The 14,857-nt window shown below is 49.8% G+C and overlaps 1 protein-coding gene across 4 annotated transcripts; it reads left to right on the top strand.

Moving 5' to 3' along the window:
* The first annotated feature begins 340 nt into the window (after positions 1–340).
* On the top strand, positions 341–6,864 carry SYCE3 (synaptonemal complex central element protein 3). 4 transcript variants are annotated; one of them, XM_039509303.1, is made up of 4 exons: positions 617–841; positions 2,184–2,282; positions 3,282–3,390; positions 6,046–6,864. In XM_039509303.1, exons 3-4 carry the CDS (start codon positions 3,282–3,284, stop codon positions 6,213–6,215), a joined length of 279 nt encoding a protein of 92 aa, XP_039365237.1. In that variant the 5' UTR covers positions 617–841; positions 2,184–2,282; the 3' UTR covers positions 6,216–6,864. The 4 variants fall into 4 exon arrangements, with proteins under 4 accessions (XP_039365312.1, XP_039365396.1, XP_039365237.1 ...); XM_039509378.1 differs by lacking the exons at positions 617–841; positions 2,184–2,282 and adding an exon at positions 341–365; XM_039509462.1 differs by lacking the exons at positions 617–841; positions 2,184–2,282 and adding an exon at positions 501–529.
* The last annotated feature ends 7,993 nt before the right edge of the window (positions 6,865–14,857 follow it).

The raw sequence follows: 14,857 nt of genomic DNA, 5'->3' as shown, positions 1-14,857 counted from the left end.
TTCCATCTACCTCTTTGAGGGTGGGGGGGTGCATCTGGGGTCTTGCCTGTCATATACAGCTAACTAGATATTAAAGAGAAAAATAAACCTTTAGTTGAAATGAATGTGGCACATGAGTGTCAAGCCAGCGCAAACCCAGCTTCCCAGCATTTCCCCTCCCGATCCTGTTTTTCATGCCCTCTAAACCGTGAAACGCACATTTTATTGTGCGACGGAGCACGTGAGGAGACCGATTTGAGAGAAGAGAAGGTGATGAATAGGGAATATCAGTTTTTAGTTTCCCGCTCTCGCCCACTTGTTTTATTTTCCTTTTCCGCAGTTGGAGGCAGCAGACACGTGACACGGCAGGAAGCGCGTGGAGTGGGGTGGGGACAGGCGCGCGAGTTGGCACAAAGCTGGTTTTCTGGGGCGCGCGGAGAAGCCGCATCGGTCTGAGCGGCGCGCGCTCCGCGAGGGGGAGGGGTGAAGAAGACAGTTGGTTTGGGCGGGAAAGAGGGAGGGTGAGGCGCTCGCGGCCGTTTAAACTGGGGTATAAAACACCTCGCTCGCTGCAGGCGGAGGCGGTCCCGGGGCGGAGAAGCGGAGCCAGCCCGGCTGTCACGGGGAGGGGAGCTAGGGACCGGCGGGGGCGGGGAGTCTGTCTTAGGGGCAGGCACGCGGGCGGCGGGTGTTTAGGATCAATGAGCCAATGCCCAGGGCAGAGCCTGGGGCAAGGGGTTAGCGGGACCCCCCCCTGTTGTGGGAGGGGAGGGGGCAGCTCTGCAGAGACGCTGCCCTGGGGACAGAGCTGCAGGTGGGGCTCAAGAGCTGCTGGGGGCAGCAGCTGAAGGTGACGCCCAAGGTAGTGTCCCTTTTCGGAATGGACTCTGTGCATCTGTGGAGAAATAAAGAATTGTGTCCCTTTGTTGCCAAATTGACCTTAAAGACCTGTCCCCTGTTGTGTTGCCCCTGTGTGATATGAGATAACCGGCTCTGTGGATGAGGGGAAAGCAGTGGATGTGTTATTCCTTGACTTTAGCAAAGCTTTTGATACAGTCTCCCACAGTATTCTTGCCAGCAAGTTAAAGAAGTCTGGGCTGGATGAATGGACTATAAGGTGGATAGATAGATCATTGGGCTCAGAGGGTAGTGATCAATGGCTTAATGTCTAGTTGGCAGCTGGTATCAAGCCGAGTGCCCCAGGGGTCGGTCCTGGGGCCGGTTTTGTTCAATATCTTCATTAATGATCTGGAGGATGGCGTGGACTGCACTCTCAGCAGGTTTGCAGATTCCACTAAACTGGGAGGAGTGGTAGATACGCTGGAGTGTAGGGATAGGATACAGAGGGACCTAGACAAATTGGAGGACTGGGCAAAAAGAAACCTGATGAGGTTCAACAAGGACAAGTGCAGAGTCCTGCACTTAGGACACAAGAATCCCATTCATTGTTACAGACTGGGGACCAAATGGCTAGGCAGCCGTTCTGCAGAAAAGGACCCAGGGGTTACAGTGGACCAGAAGCTGGATATGACTCAACAATGTGCCCTTGTTGCCAAGAAGGCTAATGGCATTTTGGGCTGTATAAGTAGGGGCGTTGGCGGCAGATCGAGGCATGTGATCATTCACCTCTATTCGACATTGGTGAGGTCTCAGCTGGAGTACTGTGTCCAGTTTTGGGCCCTGCACTACAAGAAGGATGTGGGAAAATTGGAAAAAGTCCAGCGGAGAGTAACAAAAATGACTAGGGGGCTGGAGCACATGACTTATGAGGAGAGGCTGGGGGAACTGGGATTGTTTAGTCAGCAGAAGAAAAGAATGAGGGAGGATTTGATAGCTGCTTTCAGCTACCTGAAAGGGGGTTCCCAATAGGATGGATCTAGACTGTTCTCAGTGGTGGTAGATGACAGAACAAGGAGTAATGGTCTCAAGTTGCAGTGGGGCAGGTTTCAGTTGGATATTAGGAAAAACTTTCACTAGGAGGGTGGTGAAGCACTGGAATGGGAGGTGGTGGAATCTCCTGCCTTAGAAGTTTTTAAGGTCAGGCTTGACAAAGCCCTGGCTGGGATGATTTAGTTGGGGATTGGTCCTGCTTTGAGCAGGGGGTTAGACTAGATGACCTCCTGAGGTCCCTTCCAGCCCTGATATTCTATGACTCTATGTCAGGGGTGCTCTGCTCGAACACCAGGGTCTGGCTCCCTTTGCAGGATTGGGGCCCAATGCTTTACAGCTTCCTGTGTCTTAAAAGCGCTGTAAGATGGTGAACGAATGCAAACAGCACCTCGTATTGTGGAACAAACAAGAGGGTGTGTGTTCTGTTACAAGCAGGGCTTTGAGACAAAGAATCAATATCCAAGCTTCCTTGTGAAATTTGCATATGGTGGCCTGGCTGCTATAAGCATCGGGGGTCTGGGTTTAGGCTGGAAATCTTACCTTTTCCTTAAAATGCTTTTAAATTTCATGGGGAAAATTGACTTCCTTATTGACAATATTTATTCAAAATAGAAGCTAGAAAAATATGCCCACCAAATGTAACTCAGAAATTACCAGAAAAAAAACCCACCACCAAAATGCACAACTCTTAACATCAGAGCTACATATAATTAGTTCAATATTTTGGACTCACCTGCTCCCCCCTAGAACTTTTCATAAAAGTCCCTGGGATCACAATTGGCTAGTACCAACATTTTGAAACCTGATTGCCTGAAGTTAGGTATCTAAATCTGTATTTCAGCACCTAAACAAGTCACCTGATTTTCAGGTGTTGAGCTTCTGCTAAGGTCTGTGAATTGTGGAGGCCCAGCATCTCTAAAAATCAGGCTATTTATGTTGGTGCCCAGATAAGGTATACAAGTGCCTAACTTTTGACACTCAAGTTTGGTTTTAGTGTATTGGCGGAGATTTTACATCTTTCAGTGAAGCATCAGGTATTGGCAAGTGCCAAAGCAGGTGGATGAAGAACCAATCCAGGATAACAGAAGACTAGAAACAATCTGCTAATGGTCTGATTTAGTACAGTGACCTATAAAGTTCACAAAGAGCATGGGCTTGAGCCGGCAGGCTATTGATCTGTGTGTCCAAAACTTCTATTGATCTGAAAGTGAATTGAAAGTGCTAGGCAACACACTAGAGTCACACAGCATGGTCCTGGCTCTAAATGAATTTAGCAAGTGAATCTAGGATATTTAATTTTACATATCTTATTAGAGATACAACTTAAAATGTTACTTTCCTCTTCTTATGAAAAAGTTTTATTTCCTTACTCCCCACTCCTCCTAACTGCCCCACTCTTGCTTTTCTTGTAGATGGCCAAATCTGAACCTCGGGAAAGAAACTATGACAACATGGTAAAAATGCTGGAGGACCTGAACAGGGATTTAGAAAAACTTCTGGAAGAAATGGAGAAACTATCAGGTGTGGCTTTTTTCTGGGGAGGATATAGATTTTCTGCTAGAGGATGAAGGCATTACAGCAGTGCATAGAAATAATAATAGTAAACAAGATGATGCAAGAGTGGAGGAGAGTAGACTTCATACTTCTCTATGTTGCAGAAATATAAGAGGAGAAAGATTGAGATGTACTAATCTGTTAATGAGATTGAGTTCTACTAATGACCACAATGTATTAAACTGAGGGATGTGTCTGTTTCAGTATGTGAAATCCTTAGTTACTACAGACAGTGGTATAAATGTCTGCAGAAACAGACTGGTCATATTTAATATAATTAGTAATCTGGAAGGCGTTTATGAGCTCAGCTCATAAATGAAATTCAAAGATAATACTGAAGTGGGAGGAGTTGGTAGTGAGAACAGAAAATACAAAGGAATTTACAGAGCTTAAAAACATAATTAGAACATAAACATAGATTCAGTTTGGAAAAACGTTGGAAGAACTGGTACCTCCAGGATCAGAGAATGGCAAACATTGATTATCCAACAGGGAAAATAAAAGATGAATTTAATCTCAATTTTGTATGCATAATGGGAAGGTGTTTAGATAAATCTTCCTACACATTTTTATGATTTCCTTCTAGATTTCCCTGTAGCCTTCTCTTCAAACAATGCAAGCTAAAGCATCTTAGCCAGTCATCATAGATAAGGTGCTCATCTATGCTTACATTGTCAATTCTGGAAAATGCTAGTAGTTTAAGTGTTAAATTACTTATGCACTAGAAAGGACATAACCAATGAGCAGAGGTGCCACCCAATCGAGGACCAGACTTAGAGCTGAGCTTGTCTCAGCAGAAAGTCACGCTTTCAACTCATCTTAGATGCTCAAAAGTGAAATATGGTGGGGGATTTCCTCCACCAATATGCCTGTGCATGTGTCTTTATTATAAGGTCATATGGTTTGTAAATAGAGTCACTTATGCAAATAATGATTTGTTACCACAAGGTTGTTACTGAGCACAGGACTGCATATGCTATTTTGTTAGTTATTGCACAACTTCTCTAAATCACATATATTAATTTTTCAGTGTGCACGGAATACTGATTCTTACCTTCACAGCTACAAAAAAGGAAGATCACACATTTCCCCACCCCCAGTCCTCAAACTCCACTGACTACTAGAGCTGGAGAAATACTGCAAAAAATAAAATAAAAAAATCTTTCTGCAAATATTCATTTACATTTATATCAAATTTGCTCATAATATGTTTGTATCCATTGTGCCCATTTTCTTCAGATATTCCAGTGAATGAATTTATTGAAAGGGATGTTTACAGAATCATAAAATTTTAAGTGGGTTTTAAAAAATATTTGTGGAAAGTGAATTTCAGATTTGTAAACATGAATATCACCACCAGATTCCAAGGTCTTGTCTACACTAGAAGTTTCCTTCAATTTTCTTACTGCTGCAGCACCAGTAGTAGCAAAACTAGGAACATGAGTGTAGAAATGCTGCTAGTGGTTCCAACATTTTAACTCCATAGTATTTTGAGACAGTCTGTATAAAAGTAGCTATAAAGTTTTATTGATATGCTCATGAGCACTGGTGGGTGTGAATTGTTTCTCATTGTAGGACTGCTTGTGAGGTGCTGGGCAGTTTGTACTGATTTACTATGGTATTATTGGTGAATGCTTAACTGATTACCAGAGGATTCCTAACAGCAGTTTAACAAATTTATTTGGGTATAAGCTTTCGTGGGTAAAAAACTCACTTCTTCAGATGCATAGAGTGAAAATTACAGATGCAGGTATTATTATACTCCATCTGTAATTTTCACTCCATCCATCTAAAGAAGTGGGCTTTTTACCCACAAAAGCTTATGCCCAAATACATTTGTTAGTCTTTAAGGTGCCACCGGACTCCTCGTTGTTTTTGTGGATATAGACTAACGCAGCTACCCCTCTGATACTTAACAGTAGTTTGTTAGTGTAGGCTGCCCAGATACTTGGAGCTGTTCACATTGGTTTGATATTGTGGGACTGATTAGGAAAGATGGGGTTGTGCAAACTGATTTGTTACTGCAGGGTTACTTGTGGGCACTGAGCTGAGTGTGCTCTTTGGCTATTATTAGAGCTAGTTAGAATTTTCCAACTGAACTTTTTCTGTCAAAAAATACCAATTCATCAAAAGCAAAATGTAGAAACTGTCTATTTCAATGGAATTTTGTTTCAAAAGAAAATTTGAAACAGTATTTTGGTAAGGTTGAAACATTATATTTCAGCCTTTTCAGAACAGAATGGTTTGATTTTCCATTTTGAAATGACATTTCATTTCAGTGTTTTAAATTTGATATAATGTAAAATGAAAAAAATCAACGTTGGAACAAAACATTTTGATTGACTCAAATTTTTAATTGTGTTTCATGAGAAATTTCATTTTTTGTTTAGTTTTCATTCTATTTTGTAATGGAAAAAAATCCAAAATTGCAGATTTTTCTGTGAACAGAAAAAATCACTTCCCACCCTGCTCAGTTTATTACATTGTAGGAACACTCAGCCAAGGATTAGAACTGGTACCCATTCATTCCCACTACTGTTCCCATGAATATCAATTATTTCCCTGCCATCTGCCATCCCAACATTGCTGAATTTCTAATATCTGTTGGTTGGGTTGTTGCAGTGCAGGCAACCTGGATGGCATATGATATGGTGGTAATGCGTACCAACCCAGACTTGGCCAACTCCATGAGGCGACTGGAAGATGCATTCCTGAACTGCAAAGAAGAGATGGAAAAGAACTGGCAAGAGATGCTGAAGGAAACTAAAGGCACTGAACAAAAACAGGAATAAACAGTCCTCATATCTGTCGGTGAAATTGCAACAGGAGATCATTTCAGACTCATTTTGTTCAGTCAGAAAATATCTACTGATGCCTTACAAATGGATTATCTTCTAGTTTATTAAGCATTATTGTTGTGACTATATATATACACAGATGTGTTCTGCCAAATACATGTATTGTTGAAACAAAAAGTTAACAATGTCTCTGTTTTTAATCTATTCTTATCCTATGATTTTAGGCATAGTATTATAATTATATTATATTTATCATATACATAACTGATCTTTTTTTGATATCTTCCTGGAGGATCCCAATCTGATTTACAAATTGTAGATTTAGAAATCTCTTTGCCCTCTTCTAAAAAGCAGATGCTTCTGCAATGGAACACAGCATTATTTTGCTTTAGCAACTGGCCTTAGGAAGAAAAACAAAGAGCAATTTCTCCAGTTGAAAGAACAGATACAATTCCAGATTGACCCAATATGGTTCAATATGGGTTGATTATGTTCAGACATCCATAGTTATTTCATAGTGTTTCTTTGACTTTTTTAACCTTTTCTATGTATTGTTTCTCAAAATTGTCCCAGAAAGAAAGCTGTTTTAATCTCTCTGTTGTAAAGAAGTTGTATGTGTTATTACAGTGAGAATTGTATGGTGCTTGATGGCGACTGTGTTGAATTATTTCAATTTTCTTACCATATTGGAAAATGTTCTGTAAGGTGCAATCTGCACTTGACAATCCGGGGCAGGTCATCTGGAGCAGAGGAAACCAAATAAGCCATATTCAAAGGCATTGATTTCCTGCTGCAATGGGATTCTGCAGTACAGCGGGTTAAAAAAAATTATGCCTTTTTCAGTTGTAGTCAACATGTGAGCTAACAGCACCACCTAGTGACCAGCAGCCAACAAGTTAATAAATGCTTTAGCACTGGTGAAAGGCTGCGCTGATAGGGGATTTCATTCTCTAGGACTGTCAGAAATCAGTCAGTCTCTTTGCCAAGCTTCTTTTCTATTTTACATTCCTATCAGTTTGTCTGGTATGATTGTAAATATACTAGATGATGGGGCTTGCCCACATTTCCATTGAAGAAACTTATCTAAACCAGGGGTGGGCAAACTTTTTGGCCTGAGGGCCACATCAGGGTTCCGAAACTGTATGGAGGGCTGGGTAGGGAAGGCTGTGCCTCCCCAAACAGCCTGGCTCCCGCCCCCATCCACCCTCTCCCACTTCCTGCCCCCCTCAGAACCCCTGACCCATCCAACCCCCCTTGCTCCTTGTCTCCTGACTGCCCCATCCTGGGACCCCCCGCCCCTAACTATCCCCTGGGACCCCACTCCCTATTCAACCTCCCTGTCCCCTATCCACACCCCTGCCCCTGACTGGCCCCCCGGGACTTGCACACCTATCCAACCTATCCCCCACTGTTCCCCATCCCCTGACCATCCCCAACCCAGAACCTCCACCCCATCCAACCACGCCCTGCTCCCTGGCCACTGACCGCCCCTGAAACCTTCCGCCCCTTATCCAACCCCCCCCAAACACACATTTCCTGTCCCCTTACCATGCTGCTCAGAGCACCAGGACTGGCAGCTGCGCTACCCGGACAGAGCCAGCCAGTCTAGCACACTGGGGTAGGCTGGCGGCTCTCGTAGCCCCACTGCCCAGAGCACTGGCAGCATGGCGAGCTGAGGCTGCGCAGGTGGGGCGGGTGGGAAGAGAGACAGCAGGAGGGAGGCCGGGGGCTAGCCTCCCCAGCTGGGAGCTCAAGGGCCAAACAAGAAGGTCCCATGAGCTGCAGCTTGCCCGCCTCTGATCTAAACCATCTCATCATCATAAAGATTTCCCTAATATTCAGAATGAATTTTTCTTTGGACCTACGTGTTGATCTTAGGGAGCAAGTGTTTACATCACCAAAACCAACAGCATTAGTATTAACTATCTCCTGTGTTCATTTGTGTGGCCTCCTGGTCAATATTGACAACTGCCTTCCTACCCCTTGAAATGGTCTTAATTCCAGGTCTAGGTAGGAACATAATGACAGGGCAGTGGAGCAAGTTAGCACTACTACACTTCTCCTATGTATAAACAGAGGATTTTAGTTTTTAGTGTTGGCCTGGACTTTTCACCAGCATTAAAGTTCACTTATGTTTTAAGTCAGTATTAAAAAATCCTCAGAACCTCTGATCTTTAGCTACAAATTTAGGAATGTCCTGGAATTTGTGTCTCTTCTATTTCCTGTCTGACCTTATGACCAGATTTGTAAGTGTTCAGCATGCACAATTGGGTACAGATTTTCAAAATAGCTCAGTTTCCATTTAGGCACCTAAATGAAGTGGCCAGTTTTCACAAAATCATTTCACCACAGCAGTCAGGGCACCATTTTGGGGGATGGGAGGGCTCTGGCTCCCCTCCCCTGCGAGCTTTGTACCTGAAGTCTGCTCACAACACATGCCCTAGCCCCAGAGAAAGTTCTCAACTGCAACACAGCTTGAGTGTGATACCTGATGAGTTCTGTACTGCTCCCAGCTTCTGCCTTTTGGGCAGGGAGTTTGTTTATAAACAGAGGCAGGATGATTAAGTTAACAAAAGGCTTAAGGATAGTTGGATGATCCTGAAAGCTGTGCCAGGCACTCCAGTTAAAAGATAGGAAACAAAGGGTAGAAATAAATGGTGAGAATGGAGAGAAGTAAATAGTGGCATCCCCCAGAGGTCTGTACTAGGACAGTACTGTTCAACATATTCGCAAATGACCTGGAAAAGGAGGTAACCAGTGAGATGGCAAAATTTGAAAATGATACAAAATTACTCAAGATAATTAAGTCCAAAGCCGACTGTAAAGAGTTGCAAAAGGATCTCACAAAACTGAGTGGCTGGGCAACACAATAGCAGATGAAATTCAGTGTTGATAAATGTGAAGTAATGCACATGGCAAAATATAATCCTAACTATACATATAAAATAATGAGGTCTAAATTAGGTGTTACCCATCAAGAAAAAGATCTTGGAGTCATTGTGAAGAGTTCTCTATAAATATCTGTTCAATGTGCAGTGACAATCAAAAAAGCTAACAGAATATTGGGAATCATTAGGAAAGGGATAGATAAGACAGTAAATATCATATTGCCGCTATATAAATCCATGGTACGCTCACATACTGAATACTGTGTGCAGATTTGGTCACCCCATCTCCAAAAAGATATATTGGATTTGGAAAAGGTATACAGTAGGGCAATAGAAATGATTAGGGGTATGTAACAGCTTCTGTTTGAGGAGAGATTAAAAAGACTGGGAGTTTTCAGCTTGGAAAAGAGATGACTAAGTGGGACTATGATAGAGGTCTATAAAATCATGAATGGTGTGGAAAAATTGAATAAGGAAATATTTACTCCTTCACATACCACAAAAACCTGGGGTCACCCAATAAAATGAATAGGCAGCAGATTTAAAAGAAAAGAAAGTATTTCTTCACAGTCAACCAGTGGAACTCTTTGCCAGGGGATGTTGTGAAGGCCAAAACTATAACAGGGTTCAAAAAAGAACTAGATAAGTTCATGGAGTATAGGTCCATCAATGGCTATTAGCCAGGATGGGCAGGGCTCCAACACCATGTTCTGCATCCCTAGCCTCTGTTTGCCAGAAGCTGGGAGTGGGTGACGGGATGAATCACTTGCTGATTGCCTGTTCTGTTCATTCCCTCTGAAGCACCTGGTATTGGCCACTGTCGGAAGACAGGATACTGGGCTTGATGGACCACTTGTCTTACTCAGTATGGCCATTCTGTTCTTATATAGAACCCAGATGTATCTGCCCCTCTTCCCCCACTGTAACCCACTAGACCCCACTCCCCTCCCAGAGCTGAGATAGAACCCTGGAGTCCTGACATAGTCTCTCTACAGAGTTAGTAACAAAGTGTAAACGGGCCAACTCACCCATGTGGTGCCTCCTCCTGGTGACTTCGGGGAATTAGCTTGGTTTCCAGCACGGAGCGCCCTCTGCAGGCAAGTGATCTGCCTGTTCTCTGGCCCCATGTCCCTCCCTGGACCCCGGTGCCCTTTTATGTAGGGTGCTGCCCCCTGACAGTAACCCCTTTCTCTCAGGTTCTCCCCTCTCAGGGAACCCCCACCCTCTATCCCCACCTTGCCTCAGTGTATGGCTACTACCAGTCATTGTCTAGCCCCACGTCCTGGGGCAGACTGCAGTATCAGCCTATTCATCACTGGCAAGGAGGGTTTGGACCTGCTGCCTTGGCCTACCCCTGGGCTGCCTCTACAACCCCCAGTAACTGTTAGCCCTCTGCTAGGCAGCAGCCTGGGGCTTTCCAGGCTGGAGCTTCCCAGCTCCTCTGCCTTTCCTCAGCCCTGCTCCACTCAGGTACCCGGTCTAGCTCCCTGCAGCCAGGCCCATCTCCCTCTGAATGCAGAGAGAGACTGTCTTCCTTCTGGCTTCCCTGGCCTTCTTATAAGGCCCTGTGGCTCAGTTTGGGGCGTGGCCCCAGCTGCAGCCACTTCCCCAATGAGCCCAGCCTAAAGGCTGCTTTCTCCCACCACAGCCCCTTTCCAGGGCTGTTTTTAACCCCTTCAGGGCAGAAGCAGGGGTCCACCCTGCTACACACCCCCCACCTCAAGAACCCCTCCACCGAGGGACTTCTCCTCAGCTGGGCCCGCAGAGAATCCCTCTCTGCTCGCAGACTCTCCATCTTCTGGAGCCACCTGCTTACTTCCTCTATTGTCTAGGTCCCCACCGTAGACCTCCCTAGTCCTACGTGGGTCCCCACTTCAATTTGGGTTCCCCCATTGGCCCTTCTGGCCCCTATGTGGGTTGCCTTTTTTAGGTGGGACCTCTCTGCCCCAGCCCCCTTCTCTCTGGGGGCCTCAGCCTTCACCACCCCTTCCCTGGGGCTGGTCTCGGACCGAGTCTTTCTCTCAGGCACTCCCCCTCTCTGCCTCGGGGCAATGCCTCTTGATGTGGCCCTTGGTGTGGCAGTGGAAACACCCCAGCACCTTCCCCCTGCCACGGCCCTATCACAGCCTGTTTGGGTCCTAGCCCTTCTCTCTGGGCTGGCCCAGGCCTTTGGAGCCCTGTAAGGGCACCCCCTCTTTAGGTGTCCCTGCTCCCCACAAGCCCAACAAGTTTGGAGCCCCCCTGTTAACTTCACAGGGGGCACTCGAGTCTGTCCACCATGTTCTGGGCGGAGCCTCTCTACTCCAGTCCAGTAGGGGCACTCCCTTCTGAAGTGTCCCACTCGCCCACAGGCAAAACAGTCTTTAGGCCCCGGCACTGGCCTCCAGCCCAAGGTGCCTGGCCCCCATTGAGGTCCATGTGCCCTCCCCCGCAGCAGCTGAACCAGCCCTGCTTGCTGCTCTGCGAGCCAGGCCACACAGGCTCTCCAATAATAGTCCATGTTCATTTTCTCCACCGTCTCAAAGTCCTGGCAATAGTCCACAGTCCTTGCCCTGGCCCCTTGTATCAGGGGCGGACCGCTATACCCGCATTCTCCACCACGTGTAAACGGGCCAACTCACCCCTGCGGCGCCTCCTGCTGGTGACTCTGGGGAACTACCTTGGTTTCCAACACAGAGTGCCCTCTGCAGGCCAGTGATCCACCTGTTCTCTAGCCCCGAGTCCCTCCCTGAACCCTGGTGCCCTTTTATGTGGGGTGCTGCCCCCTAGCAGTAACCCCTTTCTCTAAGGGTCTCCCCTCTCAGGGAACCCCCACCCTCTATCCCCACCTTGCCTCAGTGTATAGCTACTGCCAGTCATCGTCTAGCCCCATGTCCTGGGGCAGACTGCAGTATCAGCCTATTCATCACTGGCAAGAAGGGTTTGGACCTGCTGCCTTGGCCTACCCCTGGGCTGCCTCTGCAACCCCCAGTACCTGTTAGCCCTCTGGCTAGGCAGCAGCCTGGGGCTTTCCAGGCTGGAGCTTCCCAGCTCCTCTGCCTTTCCCCAGCCTTGCTCCACTCAGGTACCTGGTCTAGCTCCCTGCAATCAGGCCCATCTCCCTCTGAATGCAGAGAGAGACTGTTTTCCTTCTGGCTTCCCTGGCCTTCTTATAAGGCCCTGTGGCTCAGTTTGGGGCGTGGCCCCAGCTGCAGCCACTTCCCCAATGAGCCCAGCCTAAAGGCTGCTTTCTCCCACCACAGCCCCTTCCCAGGGCTGTTTTAACCCCTTCAGGGCAGGAGCAGGGTCCACCCTGCTACCGGGCCTGCTCTGCCTGCTTGGGCTGCCCTGCTGGCTGGAATGCCCCCCCTTCTCTGGCTGCCTTGCTGGCTGGAGCCCCTTCTCCCTTCCTGGGCTGCTGCTGCTGGCTGGAGTGCTTCTTCCCAGGACTGCTGCTCCTGCCGCAACTGCTGAGCAAGTGAGCGGGTGAGTGAGGGGTGGGGGGGGCCTTGCTGGCCAGCCCCCACTCCCCCCATCTCTGGAGGGAGAAGCTGGGACCCCACCACCACCACCACGACTACGGCTACCATCTGTGGGGAGTCCTTCCTGCCTGGCCACCAGGGCTGCTGGAGAAGGAGGAGCTGCTGCTGCTGCTGGAGCTGTGTTTGTCCTGGGGAGCTGCTGGAGCCTGGAGGAGGAAAGAGAGGACTGCGGAGACCACCGGCTGCTGGGGGCCTGCACAAGACTCTGGAGACCACTGTGGAGGGGGCCGTCAAGGACTGAGTAACTCTCTAACTGTGCTCTAGTGGTGGGGGTTTAGATTGTGTTTGTGGGGACACAGGGGGTGTGGCGTGGAGCCTGCCCCCTGGTCCATCTGTGTCCCCCCCCTCCAACCCCCACCACCACTGCTGCCCCCTCCACCACCCCTGCAGGCCCCTTACCATCTGCCTCAGTTCCTGCCTCTGGGACTCAGCTGCTCGCCTGGCCTGCCACGCCCTATTGCCACCGTTTGGGCCTCCAGCAGCAGCCGGCCAGCCATAGACTTTGCACAAGCGCTCGTGGGTGCACGCACCCCCCCCTTCCCCGTGCTGGCCCCTTCCCCTCCGCAACAGGCCCCACTAGCTTTGCCCCTTGTTGCCTGCCCCGTTTGCCTCTCATAGCCTTCCCCCCCACCCCACCCCACCCCACCCAGCTTCAGTTTGTTTGCCTGCCCCGCCCGTCTCCATTTGCAGCTTTGTTTGTCCCGCCCCAGCCCTGAAGCCAGCCCCTTGGTCCCTCTGCCCCACTCCCAGCCTGGTTGCTCCCCTCCCTCCATGGCCCCTCACCCTGATTAGCCCCTCCCCTCGTGCGCCCATAGCTCCATCAGTGCGCTTGTGCCTCTCCCCTGTTTAAGTTGCCCCTCCTGCACTGCACCCCCCATTGCTCTTGTTTCCCCCGCCCCCTCCCCTAGTGCAGCTAGAGGAGCCGGATTTTGCTCCTGTGTCGGTACCTGACCCCCCCCCCAAGTCCTCAATAGTCCCCGTATCTGCCCCCCCCGCGCGATTGTTGGCACCATCCTCCCTGCCCACAGCCTAGCAGGGAGGAGTAGGTGACCTGTCCCTTATCCCCACCCCCTTTCTCCGGTGTTTGCCCTCCCTCCCCATTCAGCATGGCGGGAGGTGCGGCGGGTGGGATTCCCGGGACGACGTCTGTCCCCCCTCCCTCGCCTGCTCCCCCCAAACGCCTCCCGGTCTCGACCTCACCCGCCGCTGCCGGACCACCTGCCACCGCTTCTGCTGAGGCGCCGGCAGCGGCGACCGACGGGGTGCCTTCTGCTGCTGCCACGTCCCTCGCCCCTTCCGCCTCTGGGGGAGCCCCCCCGGCCAGCGGAAAGGGTCGGGGCAAAAAGAAGGGAAAGGGCCCCGTTAGGAAGACTAAGCCCTCCATGGCGGAGCCTGCGACCGCGGCCCCGCCACCGGCCGCGGCGTCCCTCCCCGCTGTTCCCTCCACCAGCTCTGCGGGTGTCCCTCCCTCGGCCCCCAGAGCGTACGCCCAGGTGGCAGCGGCCCCCCCGCCCGCCGCTACGTCATCTCCCCCGACCGCCGCCTCCGCTACCATCTACAGCGGCCGGGGCCCCTTCCCCACCTTGACCCGGAAGCACGGCGTCCGTTGCCTCCTGGTGCCCGCCTCGCCCCACGTGGAGACCTACGTGCGGGCGTTGGCGAGGGTGGTGGGGCCCACGGCCATCGTGGCGGCCTCCAAAATGTACGGCAAGGCGGTCTTCTTCCTTGCCTCGGAGGCCGCCGCCCAGGAGGCGGTGGAGACGGGCCTGGCGGTGGGGGGCGTGTTCGTCCCCCTGGAACCGCTGGAGGACCTGGGTGTCTGAGTGGTCCTGACCTCCGTCCCTCCCTTCCTGCCCAATGTCGCCCTGTTACCCGCCCTCTCTACTTTGGGGAAGCCCATCTCCGTGGTGAGCCCTCTCCCCTTGGGCTGCAAAGACCCGCCCTCCGTCACGTCCTCTCGCCCGCCGGCAGGTGCAGCTTCAACTGCGCCGGCGGCGCGTGGCGGAGAGGCGCTCGAGGGGTCTTTCCTGGTCCCCTATCAGGGGGCCCAGTACCGGGTGCATTACTCCAGGGGGGATGCCCGGTGTTACCTCTGCCAGGCGACGGGGCACGTCCGGAGGGACTGCCCCTTGGCCCGCACGGGGAGCGCCGGGACCCCGAGCCCGGCAGGGTGCCGGCCCGTCATCGCCAGCGCCCCTGGCCACCCGGTGCCCAGAGTCGCCTCCTC

The sequence above is a fragment of the Mauremys reevesii genome, linkage group 1 (genome assembly GCF_016161935.1).
Source record: "Mauremys reevesii isolate NIE-2019 linkage group 1, ASM1616193v1, whole genome shotgun sequence".
In the NCBI taxonomy this organism is placed as follows: Eukaryota; Metazoa; Chordata; order Testudines; family Geoemydidae; genus Mauremys; species Mauremys reevesii.
Note: the sequence above shows the minus strand (reverse complement) of the source record. Positions and strands in the feature narration are given on the sequence as shown.

Bases quoted from the DNA above. Each gene is read 5' to 3' on its own strand.
- SYCE3 (XM_039509378.1), top strand. From the start codon at position 3,282: ATGGCCAAATCTGAACCTCGGGAAAGAAACTATGACAACATGGTAAAA. The intron at 3,391-6,045 runs GTGTGGCTTTTT...GGGTTGTTGCAG, and splicing joins AGAAATGGAGAAACTATCAG to TGCAGGCAACCTGGATGGCA.